Genomic DNA, 20,561 nt, shown 5'->3' with positions numbered 1-20,561 from the left:
GTGTATTATTTATAGGTCACGCGGGATTTCAGTGCGAAGTACACAACAGGGTGTGGTTCAAGGCGATCTGCAGCGATTATTCCTCTGTTGTCTTACCATTCGAATGTAGGTATAATAATGCGCCTGTTGTCTCTTGTCATAATTTACGAATTCGTGCGCGAACCGTGGACGGTGGACACTGTCGGTTACCTACGCGCGTGGTGGGTCGTAGGTACCTTATACCTATACAACATACATGTATATGCATACCACGATATCATGTGCGTGACACAACCACCGCAACCGTAATATTGGTAACTGGCCGGAGCACGTAGGTACTGATACACGTAATATTATAATTTATATCTGTGCGTGGACCACACGACACAGCGCCCGTCCAAGGGTAGGTAAATTTACGAAAACGTTCGTATAATTACTAATTACTGTTGTTGTATAGGAACGATGGGTATATCATGTCTATAAGAACGAAATCGAAAGATTAGGACAACGAAATAGTTTTTAATACGTGTACTATATAGCGTGGAGATCAAAAAAGGGCGCGACGATGTTTTGAAAAGTGAATGTATATTGTAGATATATGTTGTGTTTAACATTTGTACAATCGTTATGGCAATGAATTTGAGTCATCGTGTGCAGTCTCTACGCCGGATCGCAATATTTTCAACCATGTACGAATGTTCGCCGTAACAATTATGGCGCAGTATATTCAAAGTACTTATACGAAACAACAAAAATCAATAATTAATCGGTTTAATGTTTATTATCGTATACTTATGATCACATATAACGATGCGACACGATGCGTATATTATTATAATATTATTTAATATCAAATTTCCACATTTCCAATACGCACCGCCTCCGCCGCCGTCCCGCGGTATTGAGCAACCAAGCCGTGGAATGACGATAATGATAATAATAATATCCATTATAGGTCCCACTGTGGCCGTGGGATTGTGATTATTGCAAAAACGATTTGTATGCAAATTACTAATCTATTTATATTTATTGAGATACGTATTTCGGTTTTCCTTACCATTATGTTTCCAATAATTATGCAATTAGCCAACGCAGATATAAACAATACACGTTATCTGCTACGAGTGCTATGCAATATTCATAATCGTAGGTACATTTAAAATCTTGGGCGTTTACGGGAAATAGGTTATTTGGCGTTTTATAATCGTCGTTTTTAATTGGAATAAGTCGATTTTACAGGATAAATAATTACTTATCCTAAGGAATTGAAAAACGATTGTTTTGAAATAAATTAAAAATTCATTTTTTCTTAAGTAATACACATTATACACACATTTATTTATTATTCGTATAAATTATAATACTACTTAATATAATATGTATTCAATCTAGACTTGTATTGAATACTTAATTTATTTATTTTTGTAACTAGTTCAAACCGTGAAAGTTGATTTTTTGTTTTATAATTTTGAATAAATATGATATATGCATGATAAATACTATACTAAAACATTTAATGATATAATATGCGGCACGTGCCTAATTTATGCTATTTACAAGGATATTATGCGACACGTGCTTTATTTATATTATTTACAAGGATATCAATACCTCAACAAAACTTCAAAGTTCAAATATGTTCCGTATCATATGTGTATAATATTTACAGATGGCGTCTACCGCTTATCTTCCATTAATATTAAATAAACTCAACGACTTATACTACTATATTTCAACACACTTTATAGGAATCGCTAATTTAACTCTTGACATATTTAGCATTGACATAAATCAACTTTTTTTTTAGCTGATTTTGAAGAAATACGAAAATTAAAATTATTCGAGTTTGGAGAAACAACAGAAAATAAAAAGTATAAATCATAACAGTTATGTAGATACATTTCTTTGACAAAACAATGAATGACTAATGATGCCTATAATAGAAGTGTTTGTTATTTCTTACAGAAACAAACGCATGAGACACTCACTGTGCAGTGAAATGTTTCACCGGAACATTAAAACCTGGATGGGCGATGACTGGAGTCTGGAAGCCGTTCACCATAGCTGTTATATCCGTATTAATTGCCACACTGGGCGACAAGGGGCTGCAAGCGGACGTTGGTGCCCAGACAGCCGACCGCACCGGAAATGTAGTCCGGGAAATTGCTCTCGAGTATCCAGAGGACGCCGCCTTGGTTGTCGGGGGCAACGTGCGTGGCCAACCGGCCGCAGTCATCGGCCTTCCGGACCAACTCGAACCGGTCGGATCCGAACGACGTGCCATCGTCGGACCGGTGCGTGTCCCAAGCGTAAATGTCACCCTGGCCCCGATACCGGAAGTACACGGTAGTCCGACCATCCGTGCCCAGGATGACTAACTTGTCGGGCTTAGGGCCCAGGTCGATGACGGTGCCCTCCGAGCATCCCTGCCGGAGGTTGCACGCGTCGATCTTGTACATCCGGTTGCTGGTCAAATACGTCAGATACAGAGCGCCGTCCCCCGCAGACGAACCCCTCGCCAGAGTGATATAAAGCACGTCCCGCCGGCCTGTGCAGTCGTGCGTGATCGCCTTCGGCAACACCACCCGATATCCGCGGTCCGCCGCCACCTCCCACACGATCACCGCCCGCGTAGCTGCGTCCGACACGTACACAAATACCCTTCCGTCATCTCCGTAGTCGGCCGTGATGTAGTTTAACCGACTGGCTGAGCACACCAGTCCCGACAAGTCGATTTGCTTGACTACCTGTGCACATACAATTCAAACGAAACAAACGTAATAATTATATTATACCCATCGTATGGACCATATGGGAATAACGCGTGAGCGAGGTTTGAGTGGATTAAGAGTCCCCAAAACTTTTAGAGGGTGTCTTGGTCCCCTTAGAATGGTTATTTATCCTTCTAATTTTAACTACCTGCTTATTTTCAAATATTGTTGATTACACAGTTAACAGTCAAGACTCGAGAGACAAATACGTATCACAATAATATATACAAGTATATAATTACTAATTAGCATTTATATAGTAGAACCACTTTTGTGTAGTAATATGTTACCTATTAATAGTTAGACTAAATTGAACTCTTATCAAATACAAAGGTATAAGAACACTTGGTTTGTACGTTAGTATTTTTACGATATTTTAGTTTTAAGCAAGCTATGTTAAGGTACCTATGTAAAATATTATAATTTAAAAATGCATATTATAATTCTCCACAAAATAAAAATATTGTAAGTTCAAACACTGATATCTTTAAGTTTAGTAATAGGTTAATATTCACTCTAAAATATATTATTAAAACAAACAAAACGAAATCAGTTCTGATTAATACTAATTTAGTATGTTATATACTTTTTTTTTAAATATCCTTTAAATACAAAATATCCAGTGGTACCGATTTGTGGTCTGTTTTTAACATTTTAAATCACTTGTGTACTTAGAAGTCTGGGCCCCGACCCTAAACTCACCCCAGACTATGGTACCTATTAATGCACCCGTAGTAGTTATATTTTTCCATACTTAATTGTGAAAATATCACAATTATATAAGTAATATTTTCACATTTAAGAGTTGAAATTTGTAAATTATTATATCAAAAATTGCATTAATGTCACATTTATATTACAAAATATCCACCCACCCACACACACAAAAAAAAAAAAAACTTTGAGGCATTATTATTTATTACTTATATTGGTTTTTGGTAGTCGAAATCAGTGACACTGATTCAGCGTTCGCTTGGATTTGACTTTCGATTTGTGAAACATAATTCACCACACTTCAGATAAAAAAGCCTTTAGCGTTTTTCTTTCTTCTTTTATTACTTATTACTATTTATATAGTCATTCGTGGTTTGTATAAACTTTCACGCCAATTTCTTTTTGTCGTTTTCGTCAACATTATAATATATGATTTATATATTTCCTTTTATCCGACCACGTATTGACTGTTCCGAGTCACCAAGCTATATTTTCAATCACTTGCAATTCAGCAACTCACGATTCAATATATTATAACCTCGGGTGTTTCTTCTTTGTTCTTTCTTTATACATGAGCGCATACCGGCCACTACAAATATATCATTATTTTATAATCGAAATAAAATGCGATGATGAGAAATTCAACGATCCTATAATGGTTTATAATAATATTCTGTATAAAGATACTATCCTTATCAGTTTTTGACTTATTGTGATGAAGAGCGACATAAGAAACGACAATATCATATTCATAGTGTAAAACTGGTTCGTTATTTCCTGAATTTAAATAGTTAACCGAGTAGTAAATGTTGTCAGGTTTTGGTTTACAAGTAGAAACTCGCTTTTCAAATTATTCATTTTTTGGATTAGCCTCAGAATTTAAGCCACCTTTCGAATCTAATTTAACTCCCTGCCTCTCTGGATACCTATATTATATAAATAAGATTTATGATTTATAAAAAAAAAAAAAAAAAAAAAAATGAAACCACGTGTACATATTGTACGTATTTGTACCAAACCCAATAATTATTATGATCCTATGATCTATAACTGTGTTAACACACGATTGAATACAATATTTCAATGAATAAAACATATTGCATGCGTTATGGAAAATCGATTGTAAATTAAATACAAAATAAAAGTACCATTATACAGTTAAATACAACGACGACAGTGAATTTTAAGTATTACCATTTACATCGATCAAAGTGGATTTCAGTTGCATATGATTTCATGAACCACAGATACTATATTATAATATTGTATGCTTGGTATAGTGTTGTGCTACTGATACACATATATTAGGTATAATGTATTACCTACCAGAACTCGTATTATTGTAATACTATACTGTATGTATACTGGCTTTATGTTAACAAAACAGTTCGAAATAACTTTCACTCGAATATAATTCAATTATTTGATCGAAAATAATAAAAATAATAAAGTTATTTTAATTTTAATTTTTTTAGATTTGTCGGTCTTTACGCTGCCGAATATTTGCCCGTCTTCATTTAACGCGTAGTTTATCGTTTATTAATATTATTATTATTATTATTGAGAAAACTTTTGGCCGGAGAGCGACACGTGAGTTTTGTCCTTCAGTACCAGCAGAGAACCGTTTTAATAATAATGCTTACTATTACTACAAGAAAAAAACCAACGCCAAAATGGCGTTTTACATGGATGAATAAATGGCAACTGTAGAGGAGAGGAACAGTGTACAGGAAAGAAAACAATTGTTATTAAAAACTGAAATTTATTTTTTATCAAACACTCACACATATGTACCTACATCATATAATGTGAATAAAAAAATAAAATATGTTTGATGATGTATACCAATAATACCTACCTACGCGTAACAAACGAAAAAATAGCCTAAGAAACTGCTCCAATTTCTCAACATCACAACACATAATATCGGTTTACTTCTCACACATTTTTTAAAATTAATTAGGTCTTTGTAGTTCCAGAAAATAAACCTTAAACTTCTTCGAAAAACATTACGACATCGGTCGGTTGCTGCCGGTTCTTTATATGATATAACAATAATATGCATATTGTTTGAAACCGTTGGTTTAAATTTATAAAATAACGTACATAATAAATAATGACATTAAAAGTGTATAACTTATATTAGACGTATAATAGTACCTAATTATGAAACATTTTATCACCATCATTATATAGAACGTTTAGTGAAAATCACAAAATATGTATTATCAATTTATCATGTATAGCCTTTATTAATTTATTATATTACCTAAACCGTACACAGTTTGTCGTCGAATTTATTAAATCGAATATTTCGAAGGGAAACGTTTATTTGTGATTTTATTCGACATATTATTAGACCATAAAGATTTTTTCTGTTATTAATATTACTTTTATAGTATTATATGACGGTTAATTATTCTTTTATAATAATAAAATTATTAAATATAGATCGCGGTATATTTTGTCATTATTACTATTCATACCTAATTACCATGACAAAATAACGAAATATGTAAAGGCGCGTCGTGACGTGACCTCGAACACACGCGAGCATAATATATTATTATTTCGATATATAATATAATATTATAAATGAGCCATGGTGGACAAGAATTCATTGATGTGCGCCAAGTGTAAACTTCAACAGTGACCATTGTATACGATGCTATAGATCCAACATACAACTATCTTAGATATATCTGCAGTCAGATATTACTTAAGTGCTAAATCTAGAGTTTGGAAAACTTCTCAGGTGCCGTTGGCATGATGGTATTATATTGACGTATAACTTAGCCCCCAGAAATGTCAATAGTTTTACTCTTTAAATTAAACTGTATGAATAACCACGTGGCACATTTAAAATAATATAGTAATCTGGATGTGGTACTGTGGGTCATTTTACAATCGATAATGCTAGTTAACCCTCCCTCCCCCCCCCCCCAAAAAAAAAAAAAAATCAATCAAAACAATAAATGTCATTAAATGTCCACCTAAGAGCATAATATATTCACCTCATAATATATATCACACGATTTAGGTTACCGTATACCTACATGGGTATCGAATCGCTATATACAAGTACATTGAGGGTTGACCGATTCTCGTCCTGATGGCAAATGATTATATTATTAGGACCACCAATCTTCGCACGTTGGCACGTTGTAATCATGCAGGCCATTTATTTTAGGTCACCACAGCTGATCGTATAAGTATTAATAATATATGTTATATTTTATTATGATATGCTAATTTGTTATCGCATAAGAATAATATAGTAATCGTACTCGTTCAATTGCCTGAGTTTAGTCATTGTGTCGTTACACGTTGGCGTGATGACCATTTATGCACGATTACAATAATAGTTATATATCGTATTATACAAATAATAATGTTTTTAAATGCATCTATATATCGCTGTTCACAGTAATCGTTTTCATATGGGTTGTCGACGCTTTAGATCGCGTTAAGTCGGAAACAATATTATTATTATATAATTTGTTGAATATATATATATATTAAACACTTGCGGAGGTGGCGCTATTTTCTTTCTGCAACACCGCAAGCATGTCGAGCACACGAAGTTTGTAAATCATATGTCAACAATAATTATTATTCCATTATTGGTACGAATTCGAAACGCACGTACGTCCCCTTATTCCTCGTCGAAATCAATTCCAACGGCAGCTGGTGCCGGTCACGCGCTTACCTCAACTTCCGAATTATTTATATATCATTGTATATATTTTATAATGTATACATAGTACCTACTTGGTACATACGATTAATATCAGTTTAATGAAAAAAACTAGATCGACTTATAAATAATCTAATCAGAATTAAATTTTGCTCGGTCGAAAAAGAGGATCAAGGTGGTCGGTATCGTGTATGGGATATCAAAAATAATTAAACAGGCTATTCAATGTACATTATTGAGGAACGCATGATCACGGCCAATTAAAAGTGGTCGTAATATAATGTGAATAATGATAAAACGCATAAACTGTATCTATCTCGAATTAAAAATAATAAAAGTAATATTATCATGATTCGGAAAGAGATAAATTCCGAAGCGGCAATACGAGTTGTGGTTGCCAAAGATGATTTTTTTTTTAAAACACCCAATAGGTACCAAATATTATTATATAACGCTGCATAAATAAATATACTTTCAAAATAAACATATTACAAAATTCTAGAATAATAAAACGAAACGAAATGCCTGCTAAGGTATCTAATTAAGCATAATTTTATGAATTATGATGGTTTATCCAATAAATAAATTGGAACATTTGACTGGAGTAGCTTGAGCCACATACTATTTAATATTCATAATTAGGTTAAGAAAATCGTAAATAAAGTTTAAAAAAAGTATATATATTTATTCATAATATCAAAATATTATATTGCTTAAGTATTTGTATACATCATACTCAATACTCACTCTCCTGAAATTCATCTGCTATGCTAGTATTATATTCTAGATCTAGGTCACGTAACAATGTACTTAAATGAATTCTGATGTCGATTAGCTCATTGATGTTAAACTCATATTTCGCAAAATGTATAATATTATGATGATAATTACATAATTATTCGATTTTCTAACTTTGAAAGTAAGTTTTATAGGCATTTGATTTCGATTGTCCTATTTTCATATTTATATGGAAACTTTTACATGGCTATTATTGCATATTTTTGCCTTAATAACGTATAAATTTTAACTTATTGTGAACACTTTCAAAATTGTTTGATAACTTTGAGAATATATATTTTCTAACTTTTGGCCTAAAGACATAAAATACCGTAAAATCGAATTGAGTAGACAAAACGCAAGGGAACAGAGTTCTTCCGAGAATAAATGTAGAATTTAAGCACCAAATGTATTGTGTACAAGAATTTATATAGTTAAAGTTATTTCCATCCTATATCTATCGCCTTAAGCTTTTTGTTGTGACCACGTATTATGGGTCATGGCTAGACAGATCTAATAAACCGAGGACGTGTAATACGTATACTGTACCTATATATTTATGACTTAACGAATTAACCAAAATGATTTATAATAGCAACTGCAAGACAGATATCTTTCACAATGTGTATTTGTTATTTTACAACCATAAAATATTATCGCTTTAAAAAACGTTTCTGGTTTTATTAATTCTTCCGTTTATTTTTTCAGGACTCAATACAATAATATTTGATGTAGGTAACCATATAAAAGTTACCGGTGATCAGGGCCGAATTCGAAGGAGGCTCACGCCTATAAATGTTGCTACTGACTGCATACTTCAATATAAACGACTCTATTAAAATGCTAGTCATTGTCTTTCATAGTAATTATTATAAATTATTTCTTTCTCTAATACAATTTATTATTAGATCCAAACTTATATTTACCAAAACAATTCTATGCCTATAAATGCTAGTTATATATAAAGGTAAATATTCTTTATAATAACTTATTATTTATTAAAAATACTACTAATCCTATATTCTTACATTTTTTCTAAATAATATAATATCTATGTTAGGTTTATGTAAAAATAATTTAGAAACAATTTTAAATGTAAACAAGTGCCTTTTATATGAACATATTATTTAATCATATATATAATTGTAATACTTAAGTGACAACTGACAATTATTGATGTAGCAAAATGACAATAAAAATATAATTTATACTCCAATTTTATTCACTTGATGTGTTTCAATTATAATAAAAATGAAAAAGTGATTTTAAATTTAAAATACTTGTTATAACTTATTAAACCTCCAATTTTATGTGTTCAAGAGTTAACTTCTAAATTATTTTTCTTAAATTATATTATAAAAAATACACACATAAAAATACAGATAGCTGATTAATATTACATAATCATTTAAAGAAATAAAAAGAAAATCATGTTTGACATAGGTAGTTGATTCTTAATTATTAATAAAATATAATTGTATTTTAGACTAAATAATATGCAAACATAAACCAGCTTAGTCAGTTACAAATTATATTTTTTATGAACCTTCATAATATAAACATCATAAGAAAGTTTTTTAAAAAACCAAATATAAAATATGACCACTACTATATTTAAACATTTTAAACTGTTAATTTTATTTGAGATATGAAAGAGAAAATGCAGTTTTATGTGTTACTATTATTGTAAGCAGTAGTGAAACTAAACATCAATAAGAAACAAAGTCTAATATTGATTAAAAAATCGTGGAGGTAGTTTGAAACTATTTAAAACAACCTGAAGAACATATTTTATATTTACGATGATACCTATCTATACCTATAATTCTAATCTAACTGTACGTTTGTTATTGCAAAAAACAGTATAAGGTCAGTTTAGTACCTATATTTGTTGTAATAGCAAAGATACAATCTAAATCGAGTAGTAAACCAAAAAAAAAATGTTGTTTAAATAATATTAGTATTCTGAATGGTTGTTTACTCAAATATGTTATCTTTCAGAACACAGATGGTTTTGATTATATTTGATTAAATTGAATAACTTTCTAGATTTTTTAAATTAAGCGGAGTATCGAGTAATCAGGTATAAATAATATATAACAGAGTATTGTGAAAATTAATTTTTAAATACTAACGAATACAAATAATAAACAGAACTCGTATAAAATATAAATTAATTTAAACATATTTCAAATATAATTAATATATATATACATACAAGAAAAATACATTTTGTTTTATGGAGTTCAACATGCCCGAAAAAATAATATAGGTATGCGATAATATTGAATATAGACAGTATTACATTACAGTCAGTGAAATATTAGTATATTACTATCACAATCCATAACTGGATATTAGGTGGGAGAGGGGGGGGGGGGTAATAATATTTTTAATTTCGTTATTGTATTATAGGTAAAATTTAAAAACACAAATAAATAAGTTTTTGAATTTCCACAAACATTTTTTTGATATTTTAATAATTTTTTTTTTTCGCACTGAGTACGTGAACTATTCTTAAAGAGCCAATGACTCATATAAACTTCTGATAGAGTATGCACATACAAATCGTTTCAAATAGCTGAAAAACGACGGGATTTAATTTAAACAAACTAATATTTATTTATAAAACAAGGTACATTTCAACTTGAGAGTGATGTTTCATTAAATTATGCATTTGCCAGATACAAATTAATAAAGCTACCAAACAAAATATATACAGAGTAATTCACCACTTCACCAAACATTTTCATTGCTATATTGTATTGTAATAATGAGTTTCTTAAGACTATGATTTTTAGAGCTTTAAGTATACATAGGTACAAAACCATATTTTTAAGTACTCATATTTTTTTATGCTATTTAAAGAGTATTATTTCTTGACAATTCAAACTTATTTCGAATATAAATTTTTAAACAGATGAATTTATTTTAAATTTTATGTATATATCAATCAAAATTCAAATAAATAGTTTTTGAATAATTAAAATGTATGCGTTAAGGATGATAGTTCGCTAAAATTATTTTAAGATAATATTATGTGGTATATGATAATTTTAAAATTACAGATTTTACTAAAGAATAATATAAGCATTTTATAATTTGTGAATATTGTCCTAACTCCTAGTATAGTTGGTAACTAATAAGTAATAAGTATTTTTTATTTGTATATGATACTGAGGACCGGAGAAGAAACCATATTGCCAATACTTGACTAAATGTTATATCTGTTTGTATTTCATATTAAACCATTATAAAAAAATCATCAACCTTAATACATAAAGTTTTATAACTCAGAAACTACTTGTTGTAATTTGTATTTAGATGGGTAGGTTATACTGTCATAACCTGTAGATACATCAACATTTAAGTTCTTCTTCTTATCGTGTCCGGATCAACATTTAAGTAAAAAAATTGTTTATTTTTAAATGTACGTTAACAAAATAAAAATTATTTACATTTGGTAAAAAAAGTTTGTATTAACAAAGGACATTTCTTAGATAGTATAAAAATCAAAGTTTCTGAAAATATAGTTTATGAATTATGAGTATAAGTACCTTTACTATAAAATTCCAAAAATTTGAATATTTGAATAACCCAAGCATACTTGATAAATCCTCTGTATGTATACGATACGTCGGTAGTTAAATTTCAACCGAGACCTTGTAGAGAAAAAAAGTAGTACCCAAATATAATATATTATGAATAATAACTTGACCCGAACAAGCCATGTGTGGTTAAGGAAACGTGATACTCACCGTATATATAATGTATCTATATTATAAAAATTGAAAAATATAGCAAAATTCTACCACACAAAATCGACAATGTGGTGATGTCTACGTTAGTATTAAAGTTTAAATACATTCTACCAAGCCTTAAGAGGAAAATATTTTTAAGATAGCATCGCATTATATTTATAAAATATTTTCCAACGACGAAATATGAAGTTACTAAGTAGTTATTCTGTTATATACTCACTTATATGTTACTTATGTTATTGAAACTCCTCTGTTAGAGAATATCTTACAAAAATCATAGTGTGACATTATTTTGAAAATATTCTTTACGTCACATTTTTTAGTCTCATGTATTTAAACTCATAATATCAACCTAAAATTTTGTTTTTTGTTTGTGGAATTTTGTTGTATACCCGTTACAAAGACAGGATTGATGGTACTTATGAATGTGAAACTCAAACACGTATCTTTAAGTTAAACTCGGTCGTCTTAAATAATACATAATAATATTAATTATTATCGTACTACAATATGCTTGTATATTACCTGTACACTATACAGTACTATACAGTATACAGTCTATATAGTAAGATGTATATCGGTACCATCATAATACGTATATATATCATTATATTACGTATTTTATTAAACCGTTTTGGAAGTCGACATTCGATGACGCAACGGTGGACCCCTTTACTATATTATATTACAGATATACGTATATAGAGAGAGACAGAGACAGAGATGATTTAAATTACAGCGACATAAGTTTCGCCGCCCTTACGCAATAACGCAATTTTCACCGATGTTTGGGCACAAGAGTATTCACTATGGATAGGGGGAACCAGCGGACCGGCAGATATCGTGATTGTCGCACGCGGTTAGTCTGGACTCGACGGGAGGTCAATTGAAAGTGTTAGAGGGTGCATGTAATGGACAAAGAGAAGGGTTCTGAAAATCCTTTTTGGCGTTGAACAGATTATAAATTATCACGCAGTAATAATACACTCTACATCTAGCAGACACACAGGGCTGGGGTGGTATGAGATACACTCTATAGATCGACTATAATATACAAACATAACTAAGCGCACGCTATAAGATTGGATTGCCTTGGTATACTTAGAGTCAATATGGTGTAAATAGAATTTTTCCAAGTTGAGTCTGGTCGGGGGAAGTATAAAAATCACCAGAAACCCATAGGGTAGTACGCCCACTCGCTATTAAAATATAGATTTTAACAAAGTTTTAAAAATAAACCAAATATAAAATATTATAGTATTGCATAGTATCACTTTCGAAGACTTGTTTCGAAATAAATACTAAATCATAGCTACAGAAAGTATAGCGTCGATGACAATATCAATAATGGAATCCACAAAAAAATGGATTATATTATTTATAATTGTATAAATGTACTAAAAAAAAACTATTGTGCACACTTCTTATAGATATTATATTACTGTCGTTAGATATTTTTCATTTATACATGGTTTAAATACATTGCTACCGCGTATTCAATTCCATATTATATTGATACGACGTAGTAAAAGCGATCGTTTACTAATAAAATAATATGAAATTCATGAAAACGACTCTTATCGAGACGATTTATTATATAAAACGTAACTACGCGTAGGGCGTAGATAGTTTTGGTAAATATAGGGATAAACTCTAAAATTCGAATATTATACAAGAAAACGATTTGAAAACACTTAGCGAGCAACCAAAGGCTATAAAATGTTCACATTGTTTTTATTTTTATATACTTAGGGAAATTAGATTATTATTGGATTTCGTCATGAACTTTCGATACGGTGTTACAGTTGCATGACGTTTAAATCATTTTGCCTAACTAAAGACATTTGATACAAACCAATGTGTATATACGAGTATTTACCTTTCAATAGATTCGTATGGGGTTTTGGGTAGGTTAATCGAAATGCTGATGATAAATTTGGTTGGGTGAATGTGACACCAGGGGAGTAGGTATAGGTATGTTATTTGAGGGAGTCAGATCAATATATTATAATAGCTATTTGTCTCGCTATTTTCTTGTATAATAATATGTCATTGGTCCACGTCACATATAATACGGTAATTTACATAATATTATCAATCATAAAGTCTATAATATATTGGCGGCAATCGTTATTTGAAATATGAATAAACAATTATGACTAACACAGATTTAATACATGACTAAGCCTGAATAAAGGGTTCAATAAATGCGGAATATCGCATAATATCATGTATAAATTATATTTGGTTGAAATGTTGTTTTTATTAACTGTGGTCCCGAAGTAATTAATCGGAAAATGTATCACACACACCTTCTAAATTTAATCTAAGCGAAAACATATTTTATCGTGCAAACAAAAATGTCTCGGTCATAGAAAACGTTGTATATTTTAAATGGGTTTACTCACAAAATAACCGTAAGTATTTTAATTTCCAAAGTTGATTAAAATTTACATTGAATTAACCATAAATTTATTTTTATTTTTGCTTTCGTTTTTAATCTATACAAAATGAAATAAACAAAAAATTTAGTTAATAGCTCGCTCATAATTCCATCCTCAACGATTTCCTACTAATACTACTTAAGTGCGAATTGCTGAACTATATAGCAAACGAGTTCCTATAGGTATTATGCATATTTCTATTTTAGTCAAAGGACTGTTGTTTAGCATCGTGGAAATTCGATTTTTTTTTTCTTATGATTTTAATTCATTATAATACACTATACTTACGCTGTTTCTGTATTAAAATGTTTACACAGTATAATATATAGCTTTTTATGTACTTTTTATATAAAACGTACCACAGGTATATGTACCGTATACCTAACCTAATCTAAAGTTGACTGAAAACGTATCTATGAGCATAATATTATTAGTTATCATTGCGCTTTCACACTGACCTTATCGGTTTTGACGTCGATGGCAAATATCCTGGGCTGGGTGCGGCGGACTGGCTGTTCCATGGTGTTGACCAACCCGCTGTCGAGCACCCACAACACTCCAGTCGGGTCCAGATACACGTCGACGGCGTTTTGTATGGCGTTCGGGTCACCCTCGTCGTGCAGTGCCCAGCACGGGTATGGCACCAGCACTGGCCAGCACCTGTGCTCGCATTCCAGCCGGACAGTGGACACGGTGAACGGCACACCAGACCGGAACCTGGGCGTGAGCACGAATGCCCGGTCACCCCACACCTGAGCCCTGGTGACGATCACGTTCTTGGCCACGTACCGTCCGGTGTCCGTGTAAACGCTCTTGGTGGACGTGCACGGCCACTCGATGTTCTGGCCGCTCAGTGAGTACGCGGCCGCGTCCGCCGGCGCGTCCGAGCCGGCCACACGATGGTCGTCGCCGAATACCACGGACACGGCGGCCATCACCAACGACACCGCACGGAAACCGGACATTGTGGGCCGACCAGATACCGGGTATATACGCGGTGCAATATAAACAAGTCGTCACGAATAATCGACTTCAATCTCTTATATTGTGTGGTACTGTGCGGTAACCGCTGCAGTGGGATGCTCTTACAGCGATGAAGGTATATTGTGCAGGAGACCACGTTTAACTATACTATATCGTTGTACACTCTATCGCAAAGACCAGCAGACCATTTGCATATAATCATATGATCGCTGTCGGACCTGTTACCGTCAATTATATATATTTTTATGTAGTTATATTTATATACGCTACACTATCGTGACATACGTGCCAGCATTTCGTACTTATAACAATATATCGGCGTTGTGTTGTTTTTATTTCGTTCTCGTATCACGCGTCCATGCATATTATTATTATACATTGTGATATGCGTTTTTGTTTTTGGTTTTTTCGTCATTTTCGTAAACATTTCTACGCGCCAGTGGCATTGACGCGGACGTGTCGGGCCCGCTGTCTTTGGCGGCGGCTGCGGTGGTTCGACCGAAGGCCAAGGCTCTGCTTGCCGAGTTATTGTATAAATTGATAGTGACGATAATATTTATTAATTTTTATCATCGCCGTCGCCTATCGAAGCGATTTGACCATCGGATAGCCTTTACAGTTGATCGTCATCGGCTTATGAAGGGTATACCTATGTAAGCACTATGCAGCAGAGTAACTTTTTTTCCAATCTGATATGAGCGCGATGACCCTGAAATGATTATAGCTATTAGTTGAAATTCTTAGCCACACTGCAGATATTATTGTGGTGAATATTATCTATTACATAAATCAAAATAACCAATACAAATTATTAGTACCTGTATAATTAGAATTACATTTATAATATGGTCATAATTAGTTCAAAATTAATAACAAAAAATATTTATTATCATATTTTTATACCTATGGAGTAACTTAATCTTTCACGTAATAATTCAAAACAATTTTGTATTTGTTATGATGCATGTTAAACATATTTTAATTGTAAATATTTTGTTAACAAAAATCCAAATGGTATTAAAATAAATATATCTATATTAATTTTTACATTTTAAATAATATCCATAAAATACAATTCCAATTAGTTTCCCTTTATTTCTTCACTTTTTGATATCGTAACTTTAAAGCCGAAGCTTAAACAACCGTGGCAATACCTAAGACTTTATAAACCTTAAAGGCCTAAACTGATACCAAATAACTTAAAAATTCGTTCTCAAAACCAGAAACTCCTAAGCGCGCCGAAAACGTTAAATTCAGTTAATAAAGAACTACATTAATATAACAATTGGCGTCTACAGCTACTGCATACGCCTATTGAATTGAATATCCGTTTGATTTACCTTTTTTTGTAGGCAACGCGAGTATGGCCTTTGAAACCGTCGCGAATTCGAAGCACTCGATAGAACCTGAGACCGTTAAAACGAAGAATATAATGACAATAATAATATACACTTCTATATAAATATATATATAAATATATTGCATAGAGGCGTTTAAACTCTAAAAACAATTATTAAATCAGCCGAGCCCGTTGTTGTCGTCGGTCTCGTACTCTCGTATGATAATACGGTCGCATACGTCGTCTAAAAAATACCATCTGTGCACACACGACAGACCGTCGTCGATGTTGTGCTATATTGTATGGATTTTTTTTTTTTTTTGCTGCCATCATATTATAATATTAGGCAGGTATCAATGCTTGGAAGGGACACGTTCAAAGGCATCCGTTCCTTTTATTTCGTTCCATTTTTAGGAACTTATCGTAAACATGGTTCCTTTTTCATATTTATGAACGTTTTGGAATTTCGTTCACTTTTTAGAGGAACATGCAAGATTTTTTCGTTCCTTTCTTCGTTCATTTATATTTAAATAAAAGTAATTAAATCATTTTACCATTATACCTACTATATAGGTATACAATCGTATTACGTATTATACGGTGGTCGGATGACAGTTGGTCGTATGCGTATGTAGACATTAGCAACACTCGCATGTTTGTATATGTAGGCACCTATAATACCTTCCACTGCTTTCGTCAAATTTTTTTTTTCTGTTAATTTTGACTAACTTGTTTCAAATATGACCAACTGCGAAAACAAAATGACATTTTTAGTGCGTGATGAAAGTGATTTCACCTAAAGGTATATTGAGCTCGACGTCATTTTTTCATACAAACTGTCTGTTTTTTTCGGGGGGGGGGGGGGGGGTATTTGTACATAATATAATACTTAATATACAACACACAGGACATAATATGTGCGTAGGTATATTACTATATTATAATATTATGTAATTATACGATTATTATTGTATGACGCGAGTCAGGGAGTCTCGATGGTCTACAGATAACGAAAATATCGGTTTACATTCCACTTATTGCTATACTATACGTACATCAAGTAATAATGTGTATTTAATGGGTCTATAAAAGTAAAAATGATTTTTTTTTTTTCATTTTGTCATCGTAAATAAGCCACGTATTCGGATACATTATGCGTTTCAATCAGTTATTGAAATCTAATAAATCTAACCATACGTGTTTAAACTATATACCAATCATCGCACTCTAGTAAAAACGGGTGAACACAAAATCTGACATACCCAGGGCCGGCCGTAGGTTTTTTTCCGCCCTAGGCAAATCTAATTTACGCTGTCCTATGCAATAGTTAATTTTTTGTAGTGGAGGGGGTTTGAATAAAATAAGGACATTCATTTTTATCTATGAACCATTGTTTGGTATATTTTGAACAATGAACACACAATTCAGCATACTATATTATATTATATATTATATATTATAATAATTAAATCACTTTGGTTCATTTGAAATTTGCCGCCCCCACACTAGTGCCACCCTTGGCGGCTGCTTATTTTGCTACCACATTGAACCGGCCCTGGCACATACCACCTACTAATTTGACTTGGGAAAATCTACTCGTTTTGTAATATAGTTGACATTCTAATAATTAGACTGAGCGCAATATTCTTATTTTTATAAATATTTTTGAATAGGTCATACACAATCTGCAAATTATTTTTTTTGCAATAAGCTACGCACCTACCTCTGCTTATACACCTAGGTAAAAGGGTTAGTTAGCTAGTTAGCTTTTAATTCGCTGATAACATGAAAGGTTAGGTGACATTGCGTAATCCATCCATTACAGTAACCCACTTGTAACCTATTGTACAGCAGAGCGACATCCACAACTTACCTGCTTTTTTTTTTCTTTAAAAATTCTTTTTTATTTCAATAAATGTAAAAAAAAATAACTATAAATACTTTAATGACTGTCTACTAACAATGATTAAATTTTTAGATATTATAAAATAAATATTTATAAAAACTTTCTACGGATTATTTTTGAAAATATATTTTTATAAATACGATAAAATGTATAAAATATACTGAAATACGAAAACCTATACCTATTTATATATATTATATATATTTCATCATTTTATTTTGCACATAAATCTTTTGCGCTCTAATTATAATGTATTAATGCCTAATATTATTATTTTTGCTATTTATTACTTCCCATCGACGTACATCATTGTTCATTGTATAATCATTAAAATATGATAATATTATACATGATAATATGTTGTAGGTAGACCGCTTCTAAACGCACTAAACAATACAATTTATTTATGATGAATTAGACTCATTCTGCAGTACCTACCTAATTTAAATTGTGTGCGTATCATAGCTGTAACTTGTAAAAGTTGCGTGTAGACAAGCACTATATTATACCTACAGTCTACACTTTGCACACATATCTCCGGTATCGCCTTTTACATTCGAAGCACACTCGTGACCGGTTTACGTAATAACAGTAGTAAGGTAGTAAGTTGTTGTAACTTTACGTATATCTAGCAGCTGATCTACTGTATGCGATAGGCCTATCACAAGCGTTTGTTCTTTTCTCTCTCACATATAACGTCCTATAAACAACGATAAAGGGTTTACGCACGGGGCATTACGTAAACTTCATTCCCTTGTAATATCCACAAATAATGTGATACGACAAAAACGAAAAATCCCCGGAATAGTAAACACCGCCGAAATCCGTAACATAATACCCAGCGCGTAACGCAACTCGCATAACACTGGTCTTCACGATATTATGTTTTAGGTTCAAGAAAACAATGATTTGATGACAAGTAAAAAATTGGTTTACAAGCAATCTACGGATAGAGACGTACTTAAAATTAATTATACGAAATCCAAGATGCGTAACATAATGGGTGAAGCTTAATACATTGTTATGGGGAGAGGGGCTTTAGCCTACAATGTTTCAGGACTTCAGGTACCTATCTATACATAACAAATATTCTAAAAATGTATAGAGGTGGCTAAGCGAAATTTCGGAAGAGCTATAGCCCCCTTAGCCCCCCCCCCCACTCATTCTACACCAATTCTGCGTTACACAATATTGATTTATACATGGTTTAGATGTGCTTAAAATGTTTAATATTATTTATTTTAAATGTACGATAGGTAGTTAATATTTATTTAATTAATTATCCACATCATCTGCAGTGCAATAATATTATTACACAAAACTAAAACATATTTCGATTGAGAGATAAATAGGTATTATAATAATACATTATGTCGATATACGACGATGTAAATTAAACGGCATAAGCTATTTGAATTTGTAAACATTAATGGTGTTTAAAAAACACGGTATATGAGATACTGGTCAACTGTTAAGAGTAGGTAATATTAATATTATTCAGTAACCTCATGCACCATCATATGAATGACAAAATCATGATAGCTCATTGTTAATTTAAACATAAATCATAATTACACAAATTCGATATATTAAGGTACATTTAACAAATATGATATCCATTATTTATTTAATAATGATAATAGAGTATGAAAAACTACTTATACAGTTTTATCTGGTAAAAAATAAAATAAATTATATTCATGACTATACGTCTAGACAGTAAGTACTTGATACATGACGAGTATAAATTATAAAACAATATATATACCTACAATAATACCTCATCGCACTAATAGACTCTATAACATTTTCAGTAAAGATAATTTTTTACTGTAAAGTATTTTAATTTAATATCATTGAACTGCTACCTATTGAAAGTTTTTCTTAATACCCTAATAAACTGTAAGTACCTACGAATGTACGAAGTACATCAAGTAAAATCTAGATTCAATTTCTTACCGATAGATAGAGCTACATGAAAGCCTTTAGAGCTTTTCATTAACAGCTAGAAAAAAATTCTAAAATCGATTGGTATCCGCATATATTATAATTTATGATTTTCACTCACACAATCCAAAAATAAACGTGAAATAAAAACATAGGTATAAAATAAATATTGTGCATGACCTGTCACCGTAAATAATATATTATATATTGTCCATGCTACATATTTTGACCAGGCCTGATTT

General features: G+C 31.7%; 1 protein-coding gene across 1 annotated transcript; it reads right to left on the bottom strand.

Annotated features, from left to right (window-relative positions):
- Window positions 1-1,347: 1,347 nt before the first annotated feature.
- On the bottom strand, window positions 1,348-16,698 carry LOC107171718 (protein yellow-like). The gene is made up of 3 exons (XM_089219555.1): window positions 16,468-16,698; window positions 14,602-15,836; window positions 1,348-2,726 (listed from the first exon to the last, which is right to left on the bottom strand). Exons 2-3 carry the CDS (start codon window positions 15,106-15,108, stop codon window positions 2,058-2,060), a joined length of 1,176 nt encoding a protein of 391 aa, XP_089075681.1. The 5' UTR covers window positions 15,109-15,836; window positions 16,468-16,698; the 3' UTR covers window positions 1,348-2,057.
- Window positions 16,699-20,561: the final 3,863 nt, after the last annotated feature.

Source organism: Diuraphis noxia, unplaced genomic scaffold, assembly GCF_037042655.1.
Source record: "Diuraphis noxia isolate RWA-SAM2 unplaced genomic scaffold, SU_Dnox_SAM2 contig0002, whole genome shotgun sequence".
Classification (NCBI taxonomy): Eukaryota; Metazoa; Arthropoda; class Insecta; order Hemiptera; family Aphididae; genus Diuraphis; species Diuraphis noxia.
Note: the sequence above shows the minus strand (reverse complement) of the source record. Positions and strands in the feature narration are given on the sequence as shown.